Raw genomic sequence first — 25,866 nt, 5'->3', positions numbered from 1 at the left:
CGTCCCATTCCACTTAAAGCTCTTCTTGTTCACAGTCCTTGTAGTCACAGCTCCAATTTCAGATTATGTCCTAATTTCCAACATCTCTCAGCAGTTCCAGACTCATCCATAAGATTCTTGCTATCCGTGCTCAAGTCTCCACCTACACACAGCTTCAGCAATGTTCCTGAGAGAAGACACCATCAACCACGCACCAGTGTTACGATAAAACACTTCAAATATTTGAAGATACTTGGTTTTTGTAATGCAGAGAGCAAGATATATGTGCAACTCCTCACCCAGGCTTGATCATATCATATCTACATTGCTGGAAGACCCGCACAAACCACTCAAGTAAAAGAATGTTACAAAGTCAAGGTCTAGTGTGATACAAAACACAAGGCAAAGGGATGGCCATCAAATCCACATTGCTTTGAAACTCTTTGAATAAAGCCAATGAAAATATTCAGCTAAAATTATTAAGTGTGAGCAGATAAGACATAACTTAAAGGAATTGAGAACCTAAAGGTCAGTAGATTGAATTTGATGTTAGTTACTCAGGAAAATGATCTCTTGGCGAAATATAATGTCAGATTCAAGATGAACATGGGCCCTTCAGCTCCTGCTTTTCCAAAACTGCTCGCAGGAGATTTTTTTGACAAATGCTCAGTTTTCTGATTTGTTTCTCTTCTGTCAGTTACTCCCCACATTTGCTGTATTTTCAGGTACAATACAAGGTCTTTATTCCACTCATAAATAAGACTGTCAAACTATGTTAGTCACCCGTGCATTTTAAGGAGCTTTTTGCTCATAATGTTACCTTTTTAATTTAGAGGAGTTCAAGTAAAGAACAGTCATAAATATTTTTTTTTTTTTTTAAATAGGCAAATTGTAGCTTACTCGAATAAGTCAGGTAAATGTAATAGTTACATTTATACAGTCCTAAAATAACATTTGGCCCTCTGAAGGCAACTATGAGGCTGATGTGGCCCCCAGGGAAAATGAGTTTGACATCCCTGAATATAACTGATACTTCTACAGGACTGTGGAAACTGAGAGTCATACCCCTATGTTGATCTTGAATTAAAGAATTGAATTAAAAATCAAGAATTAAAGTTGTTTCACGATTTCTTAAAGCGAAATGGATAAAATCTTTTGTCGCTAAAATAAAGAACTAAATGTTGTTCTTAACGCAGGAACTAGCAGTGAAAAAAAGCTCGTGGAGATTAGATGCAGTAAAATCATTTTCACTTCCTTCTATAATGGAATTTGCATTACTATTAAACTTCCACCTAGAATGATCCTTAAACGGTGGTTGCCAGCTCGACTGGGCACTATTTTTCCATGACCAGGGAAAATTGACAACCGCATCCCACCACCACTAGTAATGAAATATTCAAATGAAGGTCTAATTATTAAGCCCTTTATTCCTTTTAATAACTTGCACACATGAATTCAGTCAAACATCCCTTGGCAAGTATTGTTTATATATTACGAGACGCAAGACAAAAAGAGGAATTACACTGTTTCAGGATTGATGAGTCTGTGGTAGATCTAAGAGGGAATGTTAGGTCTCAGTAACAGTTTCAGCTTTAAATACAGCATCACCCTTCTTTCTTCATCTCAGAATCTTGACAAAGCAACTCTGCTGTAACAACTGAATTTAAAAAAAAGATTAAAATATTATTTCTTACTGTTCCATTATTTTGGAAAAACATGATGGATTTGATGGGGGAAAAACATGGCAAAACAACAAAAAAGCTTGACACTCAGAAAATTATTTAGTAGTGACTGCTACTGTTCATGGAATTCCACCAGTTCCTCTTGTCTCTCCCCACACTTACAGTTCTACTTCAAAATTTATTCTGTATTCAGCTGGGACATGCACAGACTAATGGATTCTCTATTGGATTTCTTTTTGGCACCTGGGTTAGATTTTCATAATGGGCTATGTACTCACCAAGGATTATTTTCTGGTATTTCCCTCTTCAGTTTATGCAATCTGACTGTATTTGTCCTGCTTGAGCACAGGCTTGAAATCACTCACCTAGCGTGATTCAAGTCACTTAACAGCTTGTAATGGGCTGTAGCATCTAAGGTGGTTTCTTCATGTCTGCAGAGGAGTTTCTTCACTTTTTGGCAAACTTTTTTATTCCAGACTTGAGGCAGAGTGGGAGCCAATGTGAGGCCATTTGGGAAGCCTGATCTCAAGCTCTGTGTAACCCTACCATATGATCATATAATCATAGAATGTCCTGAGTTGGAAGGGACCCACAAGGATCACCTGTCATGTAAATGTTCTCAGGATATTTGCATGTTTCATGTGGCAAGAAGATGTTTTGTGGTGGAGACTGGTCCGTGCTGTGCGTGTCCCCCAAAGTAAATCTCTAAGCTGCTGTCAGGAAGTTCTACATCAGCATGAGAGGAAAGAGTAGGTCCATTTTTAGGCCATGTGTTTTTTCTACTTAAAGTTTTATTTTCCACCCACAGAAGGAATAGTAAACGTTTCCTGATAAACAGTCTTATGGTCAGCAAGTTTATTGGACACCACACCGACATTTCAAGTGAATGCTGCTATTTGAGCAGTCAGGTAAGGACAAAACAAACCACTTTTCAAGAACAGAATATGGATGCCAAATTATGACTATAGCACAAAAATGGACACTCCAACCCTCATGGGAGCCCTCATGACATCCTAGTGACTGTCAGTTGCTTACATTGGAAATACTTAATGAATTTATTTTTTCATCCAAACAAAAAAAAAATGTTAAATGGCCCCATTGGGACTGAAATAATCATTTTACATATTAAAAGAAGTAGAACAAGACATGCAGATTATGCAGCTGAACTGTGCTGTACACCACAGAAAGAGGTGTAACACCAGAAGCATCAGGCTTGTATTTGAATATTTTAATTATATATCAACACAGAAGGACAAATTAAGGGTTCCACAAAATCTGTTGAAAGGGTGTTGAAATGCCTCTCAACACAATGAACTTCAGATCGGTCAATAAAAGCAACAGCAACTTGATTTAAAAGAACTGACACTTATGTAAGACCAGTAGACAGCAGGAAAAGTCCACTGAACCCAAAAGTTCCCTAAGATGAACAGAGGAAGATCGCTGATAATCCACATGTGGTTCTGCATTGTATCATTATTTTTAGGAAAAAAGGTCAGAAAGTTTGTTTGTTTTTACATTTGACTGTCACTAAGTATAGAAACATAAGGACTATTAGTAAATCTAGTCAGTATACAAACAAATACAAAAATATAAAGTATATATTCAAGTATGTGTGTACAAACACATACCTAAACAATGTAAAAGCAACAGGCTTTTGGCTGAGAAGAAACTGCTGTGATAAAATTCAGCTCCAACCAGCACACACATCTTTATCACCCCATAAAAGGTCCAGAGAGGACTATGAAAGTCACTAGAAAGTTACAACTCTAAGCACTTCAAACCCAGAGCACATTTCTACTTTGTTCATCACTGATTCACAAATCATTTGCAAACCACAAAGAGAATAATGTCTATGATATAGATGATAATTGTTTTATTGCCATGATTGTCTGGGAGGGGTAAGATTTGTGGGATATGAAACATTTTAATCAATGACCAAGGCATTTTGCATTTATACTGTTCTAGCTTTGATAAACTCCCATAAAAAATGGGAATCTTTCACTGGAGCAGTGCACAAACATCACAAGGTGATGGACCCTCATTATAAAGAGTTTATGGCATTCAGTTCCCTAAATGGATCAGGATTAATCATTTTAATGACTAAGAGCTCCAGAGCTAAAGCTACTGTCACCAGACCCATTTCAGTACACAAAGCCAAGAAAATTTCTTACAGGATTGACAATGGATGAGCATATCAGCTGACCTGAAATCTCATTACCTTTGTTACACTGCACGTCTTATAACACATTTTGTCTTAATAGATGGGTAGAATCTGCTTTTACAAATACCCCCACCTCAAAATCACTAGAAGGATTCCATGAGATCTGATGTGAATTCAATCAAAAATAAGAGAAGCAGCAGTCAACCAGCAAGAAAAAAAGATCTACTGCCTTAGTATCGTGGCAAGGCAGATATATCCCTTAAAATAGTGTCTTAAATTAGGAACATATTGATATTTGCATTTTTACCAAGCGCTCTGGGCCCTAGAATAAAAATAATAGAGAGCGTCAAGAAGTTAATTTTATATTTTTACAATGGAAGCAACTTACTGGCAATTCGTTTAAGTATTATATATAAAATGTACATATAAATTATAAATCTACTATATGTAAAACATGTAAATAATACAGATCTAAAATGTAATAAGTTACAGCACACAAAATCTAGTGCACTTTTAATAAATGCTGGTATTAACAAAATCAGTAGCTGAAATAGTTTCTAAGTGTAAACGGTTTTTTTTAATTTCACTACTTTCTACTTGCTGTCAAAATGCAGTATCAGTGCATTGATATGACAAAGTTGGTGCAAAAAGATCTTCTCATCCTGTAAAAAGGGACTTCAAATTCATTTGATAATTTCATAATAAAGATGCTGATCCAGATCACCTATGGCAAGAATTCACACGTTCTGCCAATAGGTTTTGAGTGTGAAGGTGAATTTATTCTGGCCAGGCAGCAAGTTTAGGGAGCAGTGACAATGCCGCCCCTCAAGGGCAGCTGCTTTAGGCCACCTGCTGAAAAGTGGCTTCATCTTGACTTAATTCCCAGTAAAACATGTGAAAGCTCCAGCATGTGGCCAAGATGTTCTGACCACACAGCCGTTCCTCGACACACCTCTGCGTCCCCATCCCCTTCCCAAACCTGACAACCAGTAGTATTCAATATATTCATCAATGACTTGGATGAAGGAATAGAGTGCACTGTCAGCAAATTTGCTGATGACACCAAACTGGGAAGAGTGGCTGACACTGGAAGCTGTGCTGCCATCAGAGACCTGGACAGGCTGGAGAGTTGGGCGCAGGAAAATTTAATGAAATATAACAAGGGCAAGTGTAGAGTCTTACACCTGGGCAGGAACAACCCCAGGTTCCGGTATAAGTTCGGGAATGACCTGTTGGAGAACAGTGTAGGGGAAAGGGACCTGGGGGTCCTGGGGACACCAGGATGACCATGAGCCAGCACTGGGCCCTTGTAACCAAGAAGGCCAATGGTACCTGGGGTGGATTAGAAAGGGGGTGGTCAGTAGGTCAGAGAGGTTCTCCTCCCCTTCTACTCTGCCCTGGTGAGACCACACCTGGAATATTGTGTCCAGTTGTGGCCCCTCAGTTCCAGCAGGACAGGGAACTGCTAGAGAAGAAGAGACTGAGGGGCGATCTCATTAATGTTCATAAATATGTAAAGGGTGAGTGTCACAAGGATGGGGCCAGGCTCTTCTCGGTGACAAACAACAGTAGGACAAGGGGCAACAGGTACAAACTGGAACACAGGAGGTTTCGTTTAAATTTGAGAAGAAACTTCTTCATGGTGAGGGTGACAGAACAATTGAACAGGCTGCCCAGAGAGCTTGTGGAGTCTCCTTCTGTGCAGACATTCAAACCCGCCTGGACACCTTCCTGTGTAACCTCATCTGCGTGTTCCTGCTCCGGCAGGGGATTGCACTGGATGAGCTTTCAAGGTCTCTTCCAATCCCTGACATTCTGTGATTCTGTGAATTCACTTCTGCAGCCTTCAGACATAGAGAGTTAAGCCTAAGAAACACCAATAAGCTTTCCTTAAGCTTTCTGGCATGCCTCTTAAATCCAGTGGTTGTTAGGCTGGGTTCTGTGCTACCATAATTCATCTGTAGGGCCTTCAGAGCAAAACTACCACACATACAGCCAGGTCAGTCTGGAAAGTGCTTGTAGTTTTCTGTATGTATGCATGCACAGCCACCCATACATTTTCTCCCTGCAGAGGAAATACTAAAAGATGCCCCCAACCCTCTGCTTTCCCCTCTCCACCAAAATTCAGCAATAAAAGTATTTAAAAAAAAAAAAAATATATATATATATATATGAAAATGACAGGGCTGTGAAGGTGCTGAGATTCAAGGGGAAACATCCTAACCCAGGCAATTTTATTTTTTTTTAAAGGAAGTCTTGACAATGGAAAAGGTCTAAAAATATGCTCCTAGTAATAATTTAATAATTACATTCTTAATTTAAAAGAAGAAACACAGGAAGTTTTTTGATCATGTCTCATAAACTGACACATGAAAAAGATTACAACACGAGACATCCCTTTGATACACGTGGTAAACTACATCAACATGCTTAAAACTGCTGGCTGAACCACATAAAAGCTTGAATTAAAACAAAAAATGTTTGCATTCATTTAAATGTTCTGCTGCTGGACACCTCAAATGGCCGATTTATATTTAAATCAGTTAACTTCTTACCTTTTTTTTTTTTCTTTATTCACAGACTTTGAGGCCTAAAATAACTATTCTGATTAAATCCTTTTAAACATACAATTACATGTAGAAGCACCCTAAACTAACTATTTTGGATGGTTCTACTTACCAGTAAAACAGGTGCATCCAAGATAATAATAGTACCCATTTCCATAAACTTCAACCAGATCCTCTGCCATGTAAGGAACCAAGTTCCTCCATGCCCAAGAGGTATTTCTTTAAAAAGCTTCCTCCCTCAGCCTCACTGGTTTGGGAAAAATTTATCCCCTTCTCACTCTCTCAAAAACCTGATGTAGCAGCACCCTAAATGCTGAGCCATTGGGAAGTACAATAAATCATTAGTTGTTTTAACTTTCCATCAGTGGCAGGATTCAACAGCCACTTAGAATTCCATTACATAAGCAAAATCCTGTCTAACCAAGTAGGTGAAATAATAAGAGTGCTAGAAAGTATATAGTTTCTGCCCAGAGCTTTATATGCACTTATAACCTAACTAAAGTTATTCTCTGCAGATCTAGACTTACAATGTACTGGCTGAGACACAGATCAGGGCAACAGTACATGAAGTGAAAAAAAAAAAGAATCACTTAACACAATGAAAGAGTAAAAGAAGCACAAAACTACCTCTAAATATAAGCTTTTCAGTTAAGTAATGTTTGGAAAAGGAATGAAGTAGTAAAAAAGGAAACAATGTTCTCTTTGATGCATATTGCTGTCAGGGAAATAATACTCCATAAAGAAATAGGACTACATCAAAGAAATATCTAGTTATCATAAAATCCTCCTCCTCAGGAGAGCAACCTGAAAAAACCTGTTTACGACACAAGCAACAAAGTCAACAAAGAGATATTATATTTTAGAGTCTTAGTATTTTAAAGAATATCAGAGGGTTTTTTTGGAAGGGCAAAGGAATTCTTTATACAGTATTGATCGAGTGCTTAACTTAACCATGAAAAACACTAAAGGCTACAAAGAAGTGCACATTTCTTCTACGTGATAAAACACAAAAGAAGTGTTCAAAACCCAAACCCATCTCTGCTTGGAAGGATCCTAACGCTATTTCAGGCTTAATCAATATTTCTTTTGATCACAGCGGGCAGATACAGCTGAAATTTGCACTTACCAGCAGAGGTGGGCAGCTTTGCACTTTGATAAAGCATTAAATCTTTCCCACAGTGAAAGCTGCAAAAATGTTTTAAGTGCTGGTAGTATCACAAACAAGAACAAAAGAAGTTGAGGACCACAATAAAACCATTTTCACTATTTTCACAGTTAAAGACTTTTGACTTTTTACACACATTCCAGTCATTCCCGTCTCCACCGAGGCTACAACAGTGTACTCATAGCTACGTATGAGCCCACACCATGAGGTCTGATCATTTTCTCAGGGGAGCTGAGAAAGTTCACACCCACCCGAGCACCCAGGTCACACTCTGTGCTGACCCCAGTGGTGGAATCACCATCCCTGGAGGTGTTTAAAAGGTATGGAGATGAGGTTCTGAGGGATATGGTTTAGTGCTAGATTTAGGTTATGGGTGGACTCTATGATCTTGAGGGTCTCTTCCAACCACAACGATCCCATGATTCCACCATGAGCTGGGTGGTTCAGTTCTGACTCCTCCTGGCCAGGGAACCCCACCAGCACCTGTTCCCCCTCAGCCGGCCCAGGCAGCCTCTTGCCCCGTCCACAGATGTCAGTGGAGGTGGCCAAGCACCACTGGGGGTGTCTCCTCTTCACCGCACTGTCATTGGGGAAGTGAAGGGGAGACCTGGACAGGCTGGAGAATTGAGTGGGGAAAAATTTAATGAAATATAACAAGGGCAAGTGTAGAGTCTTGTATCTGGGCAGGAACAACCCCAGGTTCCAGCATCAGTTGGGGAACGACCTGTTGGAAAGCAGCATAGGGGAAAGGGACCTGGGGGTCTTGGGGACAGCAGGATGACCATGAGCCAGCACTGGGCCCTTGTAACCAAGAAGGCTAATGGTATTCTGGGGTGGATTAGAAAGGGGGTGGTCAGTAAGTCGAGAAAGGTTCTCCTCTCCTTCTACTCTGCCCTGGTGAGACCACACCTGGAATATTGTGCCCTCAGTTCCAGCAGGACAGGGAACTGCTGGAGAGAGTCCAGCGCAGGGCAACAAAGATGCTGAAGGGAGTGGAGCATCTCCCGTGTGAGGAAAGGCTGAGGGAGCTGGGGCTCTGGAGCTGGACAAGAGGACACTGAGGGGTGACCTCATTAATGGTTATAAATATGTAAAGGGTGAGTGTCAGGAGGATGGAGCCAGGCTCTTCTCGGTGACAACCAATGATAGGACAAAGGGTAATGGGTTCAAACTGGAACACAAGAGGTTCCACTTAAATTTGAGAAGAAACTTCTCAGTGAGGGTGGCAGAGCCTGGCCCAGGCTGCCCAGGGGGGTTGTGGAGTCTCCTTCTGTGCAGACATTCCAACCCGCCTGGACACCTTCCTGTGTAACCTCATCTGGGTGTTCCTGCTCCATGGGCGGATTGCACTGGATGAGCTTTTGAGGTCCCTTCCCATCCCTGACATCCTGTGATCCGGTGAAGGAGGCGGCTGCGTTGCCATAGAAACCCCAAATCCCTGCCCGCCCCAGCTGAGAGCAGCCTCTCCCACAGCCGCTCCGGGCCGGGCGGCAGCGTCCCCGAGGGACACCCCAGATCCTGCTGCCCTCCCGCCGCTCCCCGCCACCTGCCCGCCGACCCCGCCCGCTGACCCACTGCCGCCACCGCCCCTCTCCCGGGCCGCGAGTCACCTCGCAGTCCCTGTCCCCTTCCTCCCGCCGGGCCGGGCCGGAGCCCCACGGCACCGCGCTCCCCCCGCAGCCCCTGCCGGGCCCTCACCTGCACTTTCCGCCGCCCCGCCGTGTTCTGCCGGTGATGCGCCGCCATCTTGCATGTTGACACTCTGATGTCATTTCCGAAGAGGGCGAACCGGCCCCGGAAGTCCCACCCCCACTTCTCCGCTCCGAGCCCGCTCAGGGAGGCGGGGCGGGGCGGGCCGGTCACCGCCCGGGGCGTTGCCGGGGAAACGGCCTGAGGGGGCGGGGCCGGGGGGCGGAGTGAACGTTGCTCCCCCGCCCTCGCCATGTTCTGTTCTGCTGCAGTCAGAGAGTGAGAGGATAGGTTTAGGTAGAAGAGACGTGTAAGATCATCGAGTCCAAACATAAACCCAGCACTACCAACACTAAACAGTGTCCCTAAGCGCCACATCCACAGGACTTTTAAACCCCTCCAGGGATGGTGACTCCACCACTGCCCTGGGCAGCCTGTTCCAATGCCTGACGACCCTTTTGTGAAGAATTTTTTCCTAATATCCCATCTAAACCTCTCCTGGTGCAACTTGAGGCCGTTTTCTCTCATCCTTTCACTTGCTACTCAGGAGAAGCGACCAACCCCCTCCATGCTCCAAGCTCCTTTCAGGCAGTTCAGAGATCAGAAGGTCTCCCCTCAGCTCCTGTTCTCCAACTGAACCCCCCAGGTCTCTCAGCCGCCCCCATCACACTTGTGCTCCAGACCCTTCTCCACTTTTCTATACACAAAGCAAAGAACAGCCCTTCCCCACAGAAGACCAGGGGTGTATCTGTCCCATGCTGCTGTTCATGGGGCCTATATTTTTCCCAAGAGACCAGACTCATGGGTTGAGGCTGCTTGTCCCCGCCATGGAGGCTCCACTCAGGGCTGAGGCTTCAGACCAGGCTGACCTGGGTTCCAGCCCTGAGGAGCTGCGGCTCTAAGCCCTCAGGCAGGCTGTGGTTAGTGGTGCTGCAGCTATAACTCACACCCTTTCAATGCCCGGGTCCACTGTTCTGGTTTTGTTAAAAACAAGTTTCTCTTTCAGTGAATTTTGCCTGTCAGCTACAGCCTTCGTATTAACTGCATTTTCCTGGAGAACCAGACACATGTTTTGGTAAAACCTAGCAATGGAATGCAAACTTATTGATAAGCATGGATGGACATCTCGCCAGAGGGGCGACGAGAAACAAGTGACCAAGAAACTGACCAACTGTGTATAACATTCCATTCACATAAATACTTCATATAAAGTGGGAGATCACGAGGATCTCGTCCCTTTTTCCTTCTTTTCCTCTTTTCCCTATGGCCGACATTAGGAGAGGACCTTGCTAGTCGTCCCTGTGAACTGAGGCCAGTGACAGACTGAATCCAGCTCTGGCTGGCTGTGGAGTCTAATCCAGGACTTTGGGTGCCGGCTCTGCAGTTGCTGAGACTTTCAAGATTGGTTTTGTATATTTTGTATTATTTTCTCTATTCTTATTAATAGCATTAGTAAAACATCTTTAATTTTTTCCAACTCTCTTCTCTCTGTACTTCTTTTTTCCCTCCCAATAGCCTGTCCTGAGTGGAAGGGGGGAGAGGGAGGGGCGAAAGGGAGAAGTGGGGGGGAGAGGGGGTTAACAATACATCTGCCGGGGTTTTATTATCACCTCGCAATCTAACCCTCGACATCCACCCTCTTACCTTTCATGTTGTGTTATGGGAGACAATCGCTTAAAAATGAGATCCTGACTCGCACCTTTTTTAAGGCAGCTCCACTGAGCGAGTAGCAAAGACTCAGTTACCTTCCCCAGAGAACCAGGAAAGACTTATATGATTTTGTCTAATGAAAAAAGTTTCCTGAAAATAATCGTATGATGGTATGAAATTTAATACTGTTTTCCACAGGCATCTCCCACCCCTCAACTCCCAAATATCTCTTTAGCACTTTAACTATTAGCACAAACTGTTCAGCTGCAGCAGTGACCATGTGCTGGGTGAGGATCTGTATGGAGCTGTGTACTGGACTATTTTCTCAGCACACCTCTTTGTTATAAGGGTTACTTCATTATGGTAGAGCAGGAAAGATGCTAATAGTGAAAAAAAATAAAGTATAAAGGGATAAGGAAAATAAGATACATTCAGGTATTCACATTCTTGCTCAATGCTGGTTGCAAAGATAAGTAGAAGACATAAAGCCATTTACTTCTGCTAATTGAAACTTTGCTTATTTTGATACATGTCACATTTTCTAGCATTGCTGAAGGCACGTCGTCCTCATCACAATTGCAAGTGGAGGGTATGATTCTCAAATGAGATCTGCCTTGACCAAAGTCCTTCCTGAGCCACAATATTTCTACCATTTCATCTTGTTACAGCAGTGGCAAGCGTATAATGTAAGACATCTCCTAAGATAAATGTCAAATGTGTTTATTATCTAATACATTTCAGTTTTTTTCAAATATAAAATTAAGGCTTCTTTTGTTCAGAGTTTAGCTGTGTAGTGGCTTCAGGCTAATGGTAATTGTCAAAGCGTCTCAGATGCTGTCACGCATAAAGTGTATAATTTTATTGGATTTTGGACTGGAAAAGAATGAAGCAGCATGAAGTTTTCTCTGTAAGTAAATACTGAGCAAAGTGCCTTACTGCATTTCAGTATGCATTAGTCCATTAAGAGGCTGACGACTTTTTTCATAACGCAATAATTTTCATGCATATTTCAAAGTCATTTCTTGTTTTCTCTTTAAGATGTTGAAATTCTTGTATTATTTTTGTGTTATTATTTGATAAAATGAAATAATAATTTCATTCATAAACACTAATCTTCATTTCATTATTGATAATCACCAATAGATTATCCATTTAGTAAAGTCAATATTTTGTCTTCAAGGGCAATCATCTTTTATACCTTTGTTTTAAAACTGAATTTGTTTATGGACAGAGAACATTTGGTTTTTACTTTGTTATGCAATTTAAAAATTGCTTTTCCTTTTTGTTTTGTGAATCAAATAACTTTTTGTGGGTAGTCACTGTTACTAATATATATATAATACAGTGTTTCAGATCAACAAATCATTACTTGAAGGACAAAAAAAGTATAGTGATCCCTTTGTATCACAGAAGCATTGAAGTTGAAAGTGATCTCTGGAGATTACGTAGTCCAACAAAGATCGTATGTACTGAGGGCTGCTAAAAATATGAGTATTAACATAGTGAAAATGTTCTTTTTTGTGTGTGTATGTTTATCAAGCCTGAACTAACGATATTACGCAAAAAAAAATAATTGTACGTGAACTTTCCTTTGTTATGCAGTAAAAGGCTGTATGCAGTGTATGCAGTGAAAGGCTGAGGGAGCTGGGTCTCTTTAGTTTGGAGAAGAGGAGGCTGAGGGGTGACCTTATTAATGTTTATAAATATATAAAGGGTGAGTGCCATGAGGATGGAGCCAGGCTCTTCTCGGTGGCAAACAATGATAGGACAAGGGGTAATGGGATCAAGCTGGAACACAAGAGGTTCCACTTAAATTTGAGAAAAAACTTCTTCTCAGTAAGGGTGACAGAGCCTGGAACAGGCTGCCCAGGGACGTTGTGGAGTCTCCTTCTCTGGAGACATTCAAGACCCACCTGGACATGTTCCTGTGCCACCTCACCTAGGCGTTCCTGCTCCAGCAGGGGGATTGGACTAGATGATCTTTTGAGGTCCCTTCCAATCCCAAACATACTGTGATACTGTGAAACCTTTCAACCTTTCATCTTGTTTGTGTCATTTTAGGAAAGCGGAAAGATGACCTAGTTTATAATGTTAGTTGCTGGCTTTTGGTTTTGGAAGAGAAGAAACATGACGTATGAATGAGTCCAGGGGTTATTTTTCAATTTCCATGAAAATCTGATCAACTTCAGCAAAATTGCGAATTTCTGAGAACACAAGAGTGAACAAACAACTGTTGAGCCAAAAAGGAAGTGGTGGAGGATTGAACAGGTCTCAGGAGTGAAGCCAGGATGTTGAGATAAGGAGAGAAATAAGGATGGAAATGCCTGGAATTTAAGTGTTTGTTTGTTGAATAATCATTGTAATAAGTAAGACTGTAAAGGTGATATCTCCTTAATAATAGTAGGTTGAAGAATGCTATAGAATTTCCCAGCTGCTTCTCTCTGCTGCTCCATTCCCTCTTTGTGAGGTTGGACAGTCACAGCATTCCAAGCAAATCTTAAAAGGATTTGGAAACAGGCTGTAAGAATGATTTGGAGCCAGAGAAGTATGACTTATGATGTGAAGTTCAGATGGATTTTTGTCTATGGAAGAGAGGATGAAAGAGAATGTGGTAGCAGTTTTCAAATAATTAAGAAGAAATGTGGAATAAACTCATATTCATGTCTATGATGAGTGAAACAAGAAGTAACAGGCTGAGACTGGAGTTCAGGAAATGCAGATGAAGCACAAGAAAAACTGTCAGTGAGAACAGTGAAGCACCCGAATACGTTGCATATGAAGGTTTTGGAATCATCATCTGTTGTAACAAAAGAGTAAACGAATATCTCCAGGAATTACATCAGTAGAGTTGATGCTGGTTTGGGGTAAAACTCTTTACGGGGAGGAATAACCCCAGACACCAGTACAGGTTGAGGATTGACCTGCTGGAAAGCAGCTCTGCAGAGAAGGACCTTGGAGTCCTGGTGGACAACAGGTTGACCATGAGCCAGTGATGTGCCCTTGTGGCCAAGAAAGCCAACGGTGCCTGGGGTTCATTAGGAAGAGTATGACCGGCAGGTTGAGGGAGGTTGTTCCTCCCCATCTACTCTGCCCTGGTGAGGCCACATCTGGAGCACTGTGCCCAGTTCTGTGCTCAGCAGTTTAAGGACAAGAAATTACTGGAGGCAGTTCAGCAGTCGGCTACGAAGATGATGAGGGGTCTGGAGCATCTTTCTGATGAGGAAACTGAGAGAGCTGAGGCTGTTCAGCCTGGAGAAGAGAAGCTGAGAGGGGATCTCATCAATGTTTATAAATATCTCCAGGGTGGGTGTCAAGAGGATGGATCAGACTCTGCTCAGTGGTGCCCAATGACATGATGAGGGACAATGGGCACAGACTGAAAAACAGGAGTTTCCATCTGAATATGAGGAGAAACTTCTTTCCTTTGAGGTGCCAGAGCCTGGCCCAGGCTGCCCAGAGAGGCTGTGGAGTCTCCTTCTCTGGAGACATTCAAACCCACCTGGACACCTTCCTGTGTGATCTGCTCTGGTGACCCTGCTTGAGCAGGTGGGTTGGACTGGATGATCTCCAGAGGTCCCTTCCCACCCCAACCATTCTGTGATTCTTCTTGTCAGTTTTAAAGCTGGAACGGACAAAATGTTGTGCAGTGGTTTGAAACCAGCTGGCCCAACCTTTACTAGGGCTCTTGCATTTGTCATTTTATGGTTGCGTTCAGAGCCATGTAATAAAAGGTGAGACTTCAAGAATAAACTGTGTTACCAAGATGGTGTCAGAAGTTCTGGAAATCTTTCAGAGATTGTGTGCTCATAGTATCTTTTGAGAAACATAAAAGGCTTCAAAAATACTAATACTGTTTTTCAGAATACTAAGAAGAAACAGATGGAGTAACTTGAACTTCAGGCGCTGAGCTCATTTTCTGACTTAATCAGTGCACATTAGGTGATTAGGCAAAAAGCTACTCTGTGTAACAATGCATTTAATGTGTACTTACCATTAAAGCTATTTCCTGTTCTTCTGTAAGGTCAATTAGCTATTTACCAAATACCAAATTCCATGTCTGTGTGATTTCTTATTTCATCATGCAGCACGAAAAAAGGAAAATGGCAATCATATAAATTATTATCTTGGCAAATACATCAGGTACTTTACACTATTTGATTATTTTCTAAGAGGGATTGGGACACACCTATAGTTTATCTCTAGTATTTATTTGCCAGAGCCCTTAATTTTTTCTCACTGGCAGACTCATGCCTTTAGATATTTTGTGTAATATAATAGTTTATCTGTGTCTATTGGTTTAGGGTCTTTTTGTATACCTAATATTTAGTTATTCTGCATTCTGACTATAACGAAGAAGATGTATTTCCCCACTACTTTTCTTTTTGCCTTCTGTACCATATCTCTCCTCTTATGGGGATATGATATTTTTTAAGACGTATTCCTGGAATCTCATCTAGGTCTTGAAATTAAGGAGAAGAGCTCTGAGCACCAGGGTTAATAACTGTTATACTACTCTGAATATGCGTTTTAAAGAAATACTGTCCTATGAAAATCTGCTATCAGTTTTTGAACTGTGGCCGTATGTAAATAGAGCTAGGTAGAGATTAGAAAATGAAGGACTAATCTAATTAAACTGTAGTGATTTTGAGTATTCAAGAAGGCCACAAGTGTTCATAAGTTGCTTGGATACTTAATTGTCCATCCTGTTAAATATATTTGTGCCCCTTTTTTTGGTCCACATTTAACTATTTTCAACTTTCAGCTTTTGTTTGTTGGATTGAAGAGCTGTCTGCTATTAAAGTTCTCATTCATCTATAAGCCCTTATGAGGCGATCAAGTCAGGTCTCCACTTCTTATTTTAATGATTATGATGGAAACAATCACTGAATTTGCTGACTATTTTATCCCGTACCACATTTTTCAAAGATATTTACCTGAAAGACGTAACCAAGATGGTTTTGATTAGTTTGTCTTTTCAGCACAAGCTTGTGTCCCCAAAAAACTAAAGAGCTACACCCAGAATAGAAAGTGTACTTAGTTTTTTTTGTTGCATTTGGCATCAGTGCCTTGGAAAATTCAGTCACCGGGGACCATATTTGCGCAATTATGTCTATATGTTCCATTTTGCTGTCTTGTGGCTGTCCTGCAACAGGTCAGCTGAAGAGCCATGGTACCAAAAGCAGAAGAAGTTGCCCAGTGATCAGTGATAATTCTATTTCAAGCTGAGGCGAGGAAACCGTGGGGTTCGCACCTTGAAAATTTGTGTCTGGCACTGTTGCTCCAGGACAGTGTGCAAGTTTGAGGGCTCAAGAGAAAATCAGATTCCTAACATAGAATAACTAGCGTTTTCTATTGAGAAATTCTTTCTGTCGTGATATCACAGATGCAGGTTACCCAATTCCAGAAAGTGACATTAATGAGGAGGAACTTTATTTTTGAAGTTACTTAGAAGACTTTTTTCATTGTGTGTGGTAGTGAGGCAAAAATAACAGCTGATTTCTCTTAATATCAGCTTTTTGCTGTGATTATGATTTGTGTTTATTTTTATTATGCCCAAAAGTATTCCTGTACTGTTCCTATCTTTAAAGAAGCTAAAAACATACCGTACCTTTGCTCCATCTGACATGATTTCCATTCCCTGCTCTCCAGAGACAGAGATTTTGCCTTTGGGATAGTATTTTGATGTCCACGTTCATATGTATTTGCTATTATGTGCACAGTTGAATTCTCTGTGTTTTGGGGGGGTTTTCTGTGTGCAACTGGTTTGCATTTGCTGATTCTAATGGAGGATCGTTGGCATCACCGTGTTTGTCTGAGACTCATGGTTTATGTCAACTCATGGGGAGCAAATTATAACCAGAAGGTGCAATAAGCTCTGTAATTCGTGGTCGTGCTTTGTCTCTGTGAGAATCTTAACCTAAATTAAAGCAATCATAATATATTTGATATCAAATTCAATAGAGTTCTTCATCAGTGGACGCCACGATCTGGTTATGTGTTGTGTATGATTTTGTTTTGCAGGATCCATTTATTGAAAATATGGAATCTCTTTCTTAGGCTTGAGTAGTTTTCCTTCCTACTACTATGGTTAAAGTTACTATATGTTTTTAGTATTTAAGTAATATTGATTTTTCCATTGATTTTTTGATGAATGTATTTGTTTTCTCTCTGTAAAACACTTTTTATTTTACTTGAACTTCTTTGCATGTGTATTTTGTGAATAATACATAAGAAAGACTATTGAATAGGTCAGTATACATATTTCAGAATTAGATTCACAGATCCGTCAGTTGATGATAGTGACTTATTTGTTTGAAATTAAGTTCCATTCCCTCTTGTATCCGTCTGGTATCTTGTGTCCATCTTGTAATTTTAGCCAATTATAGAACTAGTATCCTAAATATGCAGGTGTGTCTTAAAGTGGGGGGTAGTGAGATTAGGTTTTCAGCGATCTGAATTTCAGACTTCTCACAAATCGCAGGGGTTCCCTGATCACAGAATCACAGAATCACAGAATCACAGAATCGACTGGGTTGGAAAAGACCTCAGAGATCATCGAGTCCAACCCTTGGTCCAACTCCAGTCTGTTTTGATCAGTCAGCTGTTGAGGAAAGGCCCCAGTCAGATTGGAAAAGGAAGGAAATCATGCCGATTTTCTTAGGGACTTAAATGATGGGAAAAATAGGAAGAGAAACCTTGTATGAATCCTTCTCCCTCTAAGCCAGAAGCACATGTTGTGTGTCTGTTATCCCACTGAATACAGGAGACACAGATTTCCAGCATTGTCGTTCTGAGCATTTCTCTGTAGATCGAAGCCAGCAGATGGGGTGGCTGGATAGAATTTGAGGTTGGATTGTGCATAAACCGTCAAATGCCTTGATATCTTCAATTACCATATGCATCTGATCAGTAATTTAAAGCCACATCTAGTGTTTAGAGTTATGGAGCAGACACAAGAGACATTTAATTATGCAAAAATCTGGGTTTTTTCAGCTCTTGACATCCGCACACGCTTAGTCATTTGACTAATGCTGATGTACTAATGCTACCAAGAAAACATATTTTTCCTGTGCTCTGACAATAAAAAGGAAAAAGGAAGAGTGTTATACTCTGCAGTTAATGGAAGAGACAGATCCCTGTCAAGAATATGATGACTAAATTTCTATAATTAACATAATGAATGAAACTGTGAAGAAAACTATGTTCTTCCTATGAGGCAGGTTTTCTGCCCCCTCCCTGCCTTTAAGAAACTGCCTTCCTCATAGTAGAAAATTTTACACAGTAACACAAGAAGAGTTACTTGTCCAAACGTTTCGCTCTTGGCTGCAAGCCCTAGGGCTTTCTTTTAACCGCTACAGATAAGAATCATGTTTTCTATGTCTTCCTCTTTTCTGCTTGTAAATATTAGAGCATGCAAAAAGGGCAGAAGGAGAGCAACTCTTTTTCCTCCTTTTATTTCTGTCTTTACTCCCTGTGCCCCATTTTTTACAGGGATAGATTGATGAAGAAGCTACAGCAGAAAAAAATACATCCAGGTAAGGATCCTTCTTCTATGTAGTAGTACTAGCTGGTCCAGCATTATAAATGATGCTGCTTTTGACCGTAGCAGATATAGTGCTATTATAGAACGATGCTTTACTGGTCTTTCAAATTCTCTCTTAATTGAACTTGTCTCAAGTACATGCTATTGCTTTCTGGAAAAATAACTTACACTCAAACTTAAAATGGCTTTTTGCTGTTTGCCTGACAGAACACTTAGTGTCTTTCTTTCTTTAAAACCATCTTTAGTTATTTCCTTTGCTGATGATGCCTATAAAGTTAAGTGTTTGCACACCGTTGTTTTTCTGTTTGCATGCATTAGGGCTGCCTGGCTTTTAAGGACAGCGTAGTTCCTTTGGTAGAATTCTTCCAGCAAACCCATAGTAACTGTCTTATTGTCAGGAAAGATAATAGGAAAGATTTAGAATCTACCCAATAAAGATTAAAGTAATTTTTGGACAATAATGCATTCTGTTGATGTAACTCAAAGATAAATAATTCACTTAGCAATAGGACTTACCAATAGTTTTTATTTGTTACCATCTGATACCTGTTGCTAGCAAGCTTTATACATTACTTTTATTTAAATAAATATAACTGATTTCGGAGGTGAGGATTAATGTTGTTTTTATTTTGCTCAAACAAGGTTTGTATGTTTAAACAGAAGTTATGGCATAATGTGATATTGAATGTGTTTTGGGCTCTGATCCTGCATATATGAGATAGAATATTTGACTGTGACATTTTGTCTTTATAAGGTACAATGAATGTATGTCATAGCCTGGGATTAATAAAAAATAGAAATTAAGGAATGAGAAACAGTAATGTGGAAGTCGAATTTCTAACCAAAAGCTTCTAATGAAGGGTAAAAATTGTGGCAGTATTTAATACATATTGGAAAGTTCATCTGGTTGAAACCTCAGAATAAAATATGAAGCAGGGCAGCTTTTGCTTTCATAGGTTTTTACATATATATTTCTGATTGAACAAAAAACCCCTCTTTCCTTTTAATAAATGTAACTGATTTCAACTGAAGGAATTGATTAATACTTAGGTGTTTATTCTTCAAAAGTATCACCCTGCACTTTTTCCATTTTTTTACAGTGTTTTACAGTGAGATCACAAAATTCCCTTTATTACCATCAGAAGAGCAACAAAGCTCCTCCCTCCATCCCTCCCCCAGCATCCCAGTACAAAAGAAAACTTACTGCATGGGCAGGATGTTCATTTAAACAGAATAGTGAAGGTGAGAAAAGGAAGACGTTTTGCCTCTGAAGATACAAGCCAGCCAAAATTAGCTTAAGAAATCTGTGTGAAGGGTTTTTATTTTGAAGGGGATGTTGTAAGTATTTTGGTTTTGCCGAATATTTGTGTACTATGAAAAATCTCAGTTGCTAATTCTATTAATTTAAATCTATGCATGTTTGATCAAATTAGTCAGTGATGTATGTGTACATTTGAGTATATATATAAAAATATGTGCACACATGTTTTTAAGTCTTAGATGTGGTTTTGGTTTAGGTAGAGGTAGCATGTACATAAGAAAATGTGCCCTTAATGTAGAACTGCTATATTGCTGTAAACATGTAGCCCTTCCTTTAGTTTCCATGGGGCAATATAACATTTTACTAAATACATTTCTCATATTAATTGCTGACTACTTTTTGTCTTGTTGGTTTGTTATATTGGCTTATGCCCAGTAGTCTTCAAATTGCCTTTAGTACTATTTAACCTGAGCTGTACTTATCTTGAGATAGTGGAATTTCTTTACCTACACAAATCTGGAATGTTTTTCTCACAAAAATGCTGGTGAGTGATTTTTTTTCAAGGTGTTTAAGCAATATACAGTATAGCCTGTTGCATTCTTTTCTGGAGGTAATGAGTGAATAGATTTAATTGTATTATATTGCTATTGTGAATAACTTTTTATATTATACCTGTTAAAACATAACAAACAAACAAAACCCATACTGGTAGATATTTATTTAAACACAAAGTTTTGGTTGGGGTGGGGTTGGGGGGTGAGTGGGAATTGGAGAGTGGGCCAAGTGCTGGGTGGAAGAAATGTCCATGTAATTAGAAACAGCAGTAGTTCAATAAAATATCCAAGTTTGATTTTACAAGGGACTAAAATCTGTTAAATCACAGAAACATTTAGGTTGGAAAAGAGCTTTAAAATCATTGGGTCCAACAGTTAACCCAGCACTGCCAAGTCCACCTCTAAACCATGTCCCTAAGTGCCACATCTACACATCTTTTAAATACCTCCAGGGATGGTGACTCCACCACTGCCCTGGGCAGTTAAATGGAATAAAACGGTGATGAAAAAGCAGAAGTATTTTCTCTTTATTCAAACTGATTAGGTGATTTTGCAAGATATTGTACAATACAGAAAAGAAAAATTCCTAGTGTTTTTTATAAGGTGTTGCTGTGAGCTGCTTTCTCATTTTTTCTTATTCCGGATGAATAGCTGGAACAGTGTTTAATGTGATAGAAAAATATTTCAGCTACATATAAAATAGTCATTTGATTCCTTTCTAATAATCTTTTTTTGTAGAATATAAGTTATTACTTTTAATAATGGGCATTCACTACAGTATGCATGTTTAGTGCATCCATGGTGGTGATGAACGTGGAGGTGCTTATAATATTCAGATTTTTCAGATCAGTGTTTCCTGTTGTATATGGTGAACTGATTGAATGTGAAATTGGAAATCTGAAATAGCTAATGCACACCATTGGTTTTGCTGACACCTGGTTCTACTCTTTTGGGTCATCTTGGAAAGTGGCTCCAGAGTGTTAGAAGGCTCTGCTTAACATCGCGGAAAATTTTTGGCAGCTATGGAATTATTCAATGCAAAATTGATACATATATTTTAATGTCTAAATGCAGCTGTCTGTGATCTCCAAGTTTAAACTCCCATTACAGTCAGTGGTGATTTAGTTCATCTTGTCCCTGGAGTTTTAGATGATTTTAAGGTATCTGTCTCCCTTTGGTCATTTGAATACAGCCTTGATTGTCTGTATGCACCACTAGATATATACTGATTGTAATGGGAGTTAGGATATCTTGTTCACCTGCTGGACCTCAACAAAGATATTTTATCTATAGACTGTATCCATCCATATCATCTTCATCTTTCTGAATAGCTGGCCTATGTCTTAATACAAATTTGTATATATTTGAAATACTAAAAAGGCTACTGATTTTGCTGATACAGCTAAAAAGGCAACCTTGTTCCATGAACCATACTGAGTGTGATGTATGCTCTTAAATGTGGTTAAGTACTTCTTCATGAACCACTTGGAAATATCTGGGTTTGGATGTTTTGTTATTATCATTGTCTGAACTGTGTATAAGATTTATTAACATTTGATTTTGTGTTTAAAATGAGTTTTGACAAATACACAGTTTGGTCAAAACAAGCTTTTTGTAAATACTGTGGATAAGTACGGGAAAAGGAACAGGGCTCTGTTTAGAGCATAATTTTATTCATTCCAGTCTTATAGTGGTGAATCTCCTGGTAAGCATTGCTATGTGTTTTATTATTTTTTTATTTATGAATTTTAAGATACTTCTTGACCTATATTAAACAGAGAGTTATTTGATTTTGTGCTTTCAAACAAGATCCTACCACAGGGACACATTTTTGTCCTTGTTCCCATGTGAGGGAATCTACTAAATGCATACTAAAACCAAATTAAACAAATAGAGAGCAGTGTAGGGGAAAGGGACCTGGGGGTCCTGGGGACAGCAGGATGACCATGAGCCAGCACTGGGCCCTTGTGGCCAGGAAGCCAATGGTACCTGGGGTGGATTAGAATGGGGGTGGTCAGTAGGTCAGAGAGGTTCTCCTGCCCCTCTGCTCTGCCCTGGTGAGACCACACCTGGAATATTGTGCCCAGTTCTGGGCCCCTCAGTTCAAGAACAGGGAACTGCTGGAGAGAGTCCAGCACAGAGCCATGAAGATGATTAAGGGAATGAGTATCTTCCTTATGAGGAAAGACTGAGGGAGCTGGGTCTCTTGAGCTTGGAGAAGAGGAGACTGAGGGGTGACCTCATTCACTTTTATAAATATGTAAAGGGTGAGTGTCAGGAGGATGGAGCCAGGCTCTTCTCGGTGACAACCAGTGATAGGACAAGGGGCAATGGGTATAAACTGGAACACAAAAGGCTCCACTTAAATAGGAGAAGAAATTTCTTCTCAGTGAGGGTGGCAGAGCCTGGCCCAGGCTGCCCAGGGAGGTTGTGGAGTCTCCTTCTCTGCAGACATTCCAACCCGCCTGGACACCTTCCTGTGTAACCTCATCTGGGTGTTCCTGCTCCATGGAGGGATTGCACTGGATGAGCTTTCCAGGTCCCTTCCAATCCCTGACATTCTGTGATTCTGTGATTCTATGAAATAGTTTGCCCTTTATTTTTTCAGTTCCAGGTGCTCCAAAGAAATATTGAGTGGGTGGCTCTTGACAAGGGAACACACAGGAATAATTTGAAACCCAGAATTGTTTATAATACATGCTAGAACTACATTGAAACACAAACAAGAACATTTTCCTGTTTATGTTCCTGCTAGTTTTCCTATCTTATACTTCGGAAACTTCTCCTCAAGAAAGCCCCTTACTGATTTTGATAGTATTTTACTGAGCAGTTCTGTTAGTTTAAAATCCCCTTATGGACCATAGAGTATCTTGTGGTCAATAGTTTGATTGGTGTTACCTTCCTGCAGATACAATAAAAAGGAAATTCAGGGAGCTGAAATGAGTTTTGAAATTCACATAAATGGCACCAAATTAAGGAGTTACATAGAAGGCTTGAATTTGTATTTTAATTGTGTAAATCCGTTAGCATCTTCAGTGATTAGTCATTACCCCAGTGAGCATTTTGTAATTTGTATCTCTGAAACACTGTATAATTGGCAGTACTTTGCTCTTCTGGAGAAAATTGGCCTAAATGATAGCTTTTATCTTAAGAAATTTTTATAGATAATTGTACTATAGTAGTCCCCATGTGTCCATTTCATTTAATGGCTTGATGTTCATCCTCTTCTAATACTTTGGAGATAATTTGTTCAGTAAATTTCATCAGTATATCTGGAATTCCTTGGGTTTTGACATGAAAAGATGATGTCATTTTCACAGTACCTGAAGTCAGCCTTAAGTTAGACTAACCTAAAACTGTAGCTGAATACACTGGATTCAGTTCATCTCAATGTAAGAAACAGAAGAAATTTCCATTTCATTTTTTTAAAGAAATAAGAATTTGAAGGCATATTTTTGTATCTCTGATGCTGTAGAGAGTGGTCCTTTAGTAACTGAAGGTCCCACCGGTGGAAGTTTATCTTTTACTGCTGGACCACTTTTTGCTAGAGGACCAGAGGTATCGAAACCTATTGTAGGTTTTGCAAATCTCAGTTTATTTTAAATTGAAATTTCTTACCTATCATGTGCTGGAAATTAAGAGTCTGGGATTCTAGCCTTGTATTTGCCTTCAGCATCATGCTTTAGGTAGTATTCAGTTAGGATTTCCCCACACTAACTCGTATTTACACACCCAAGTTTGTTCTCCCAGGTCCTAGAAGACACCCAGTTCAGTAGCGCTTAAGTTGACTTCTGAGAACACTTTTCCTGTAGCTTCCCCACCAGAATCCTTTACTGGGGAGACTTTTCCATCCAATGCAAAGACCAAAATTATTTCTAAGGGCAACACTTTACCTCACTGTCTTGACTTAAAACTTCAGCTAGTTCAGCAGCATATGGTGGGGTGGTTGAGTTCAGCTGAGCTTCAAGAATTTCAAGTAGTCGCTCTGTCTTTTCAAAAGCTTTTAGTCCTCTGTATTGCAAAGATTTTTCTTCAGTCACATCTTCTTAGCTTCTTGTTTCCCAACCTAAGTCACAATCTGTAAGTGCCTGGCAGCTGATGAAAGGCCAAGAAGTCTGTTGTTCCACATGAGCCCAAGTATATTTCTGTTACAGGTCTTCAGAAAAAGCCCCCTCACGTTGTCTGTGAATGTTTGTCCAATTATGACTTCTAGTCACTGCTGCTGAAGGGGATGTGTAGGGTTTTATTTGCTCTTGATCGTTGCTTTTGACAGATTCAACTTTCGTGGGTTTTTTGGAAATTCAGCTCCCAAATCCTTAATACTAAAGCAACGTTTATATTTACTAAAACAATTTTCTTTGTATCATTTGTTACAGCCAATGTAGTTGAAGAAAAGCTTAGTGTCTCTGTTGTCCTTAAAAACACTTTGAAGATAGAATTAATCTTCTTAGAATTATTACAAATTAAAAAAAAAAAAACAAACACAAAAAGAACATGTTGATTTTCACTTTATCTTTTTGACCTTTCCATTGGAAATGGGTCTGTGTGGTTTTTCAAAGCAACAGTTCTTCAGTTATATACTTCCAATTTGTTATGGTGGTAAATTTTGACCTCTGAGTTGTGATCCCTGAGCAGGTCTAAACTTGTAAAGTCCCAGAAAAGGAAAAAAAAGAACAAAAAGAAATCCCCTAAACCAATATAAAATCATTGCACGATCATTCTGGCTCTAGGCAGTTGTATATTTTTAAAAAAAGAAATATATCTGTGCATTTAAAGAAGAGAGCTGTAATTATTAGAGAGTACTGATCTCTAACACGGTCCCCAAAACTAAAGTAGCACGGATGAGAACTGCAGTCCTATAAATTGCTGTCATCTACAATTAATGTCGTAAATTCAAGCCAGACATTGTTAGTAACCAAATACTTAAGAGTGATTTGCCTTATGCCACTTCAGTGCTTCTCATTAGCTTGCCGCCCTTCCCCTTTGTCGATGATTTAAAGTCAAGCAGAATAATTGAAAACAAATTATTGAAGGTACTCTGCTAATCCCCAGAAGAGTTGTGCTATTGGTGAATATGTGAGAAGGTGAAGTTTCTTTGTAATATTTACCTTTTTCCAGGCTGGCACGGGAGGCAGAATGGACCCACATCTGTCGGCATGGATAAACAAGTCGATGACTTGGATCAAAATCCCAGTAGTTAATAGTGATTAAATTGGTTTCCTCTGATGTGTGGGAAAGAGTGGTTATTAAACAAACAGACATAACCAAGATCTCCAGAAACAGTAGACACTTTACTGCAGAGCCACAAAGCATTAATTAACCTGCAACCTTCTAGGAGAGCCTCATCTTCCTATTGACATGCAGTTGTGAGGAGGGTGATACCAGATTGACTTGATTATTTGGTTTGTAGTTGTCCTTTATGGTGTCTTTAGGTTGTTTAAATTCTGCAAAACAGTCAGTGGGTATGGAGCATCATGAGGGTTGATCAGTACAGAAATGGTTTATCTAATGGGTATTAGTTTTAAGTTGTATATTATTTCTGTTATTTTCTAATTGTAAATAGCTTTCTCTCTTAAGTTACTTCTAGCACTGGAAGCAAACATAAAGAAAGAAAA

At 40.0% G+C, this 25,866-nt stretch overlaps 1 protein-coding gene across 2 annotated transcripts in view; it reads right to left on the bottom strand.

The window, feature by feature from the left end:
* The window catches only part of WDR48 (WD repeat domain 48), a 33,841-nt gene extending 24,492 nt beyond the window's left edge, over positions 1 to 9,349 (bottom strand). For both annotated transcript variants that reach the window (XM_080338987.1, XM_080338988.1), the window contains exon 1: positions 9,253 to 9,349. In XM_080338987.1, the coding sequence (XP_080195113.1) occupies positions 9,253 to 9,300 (48 nt within the window). In that variant the 5' untranslated portion in view covers positions 9,301 to 9,349. The remainder of the gene's footprint in view (positions 1 to 9,252) is intronic.
* Between the last annotated feature and the right edge of the window lie 16,517 nt (positions 9,350 to 25,866).

Source organism: Nesoenas mayeri (assembly GCF_963082525.1).
Source record: "Nesoenas mayeri genome assembly, chromosome: 2".
Lineage (NCBI taxonomy): Eukaryota > Metazoa > Chordata > Aves > Columbiformes > Columbidae > Nesoenas > Nesoenas mayeri.
The sequence above is the reverse complement of the archived record's forward strand: the minus strand, read 5'-3'. Positions and strand labels throughout refer to the sequence as shown.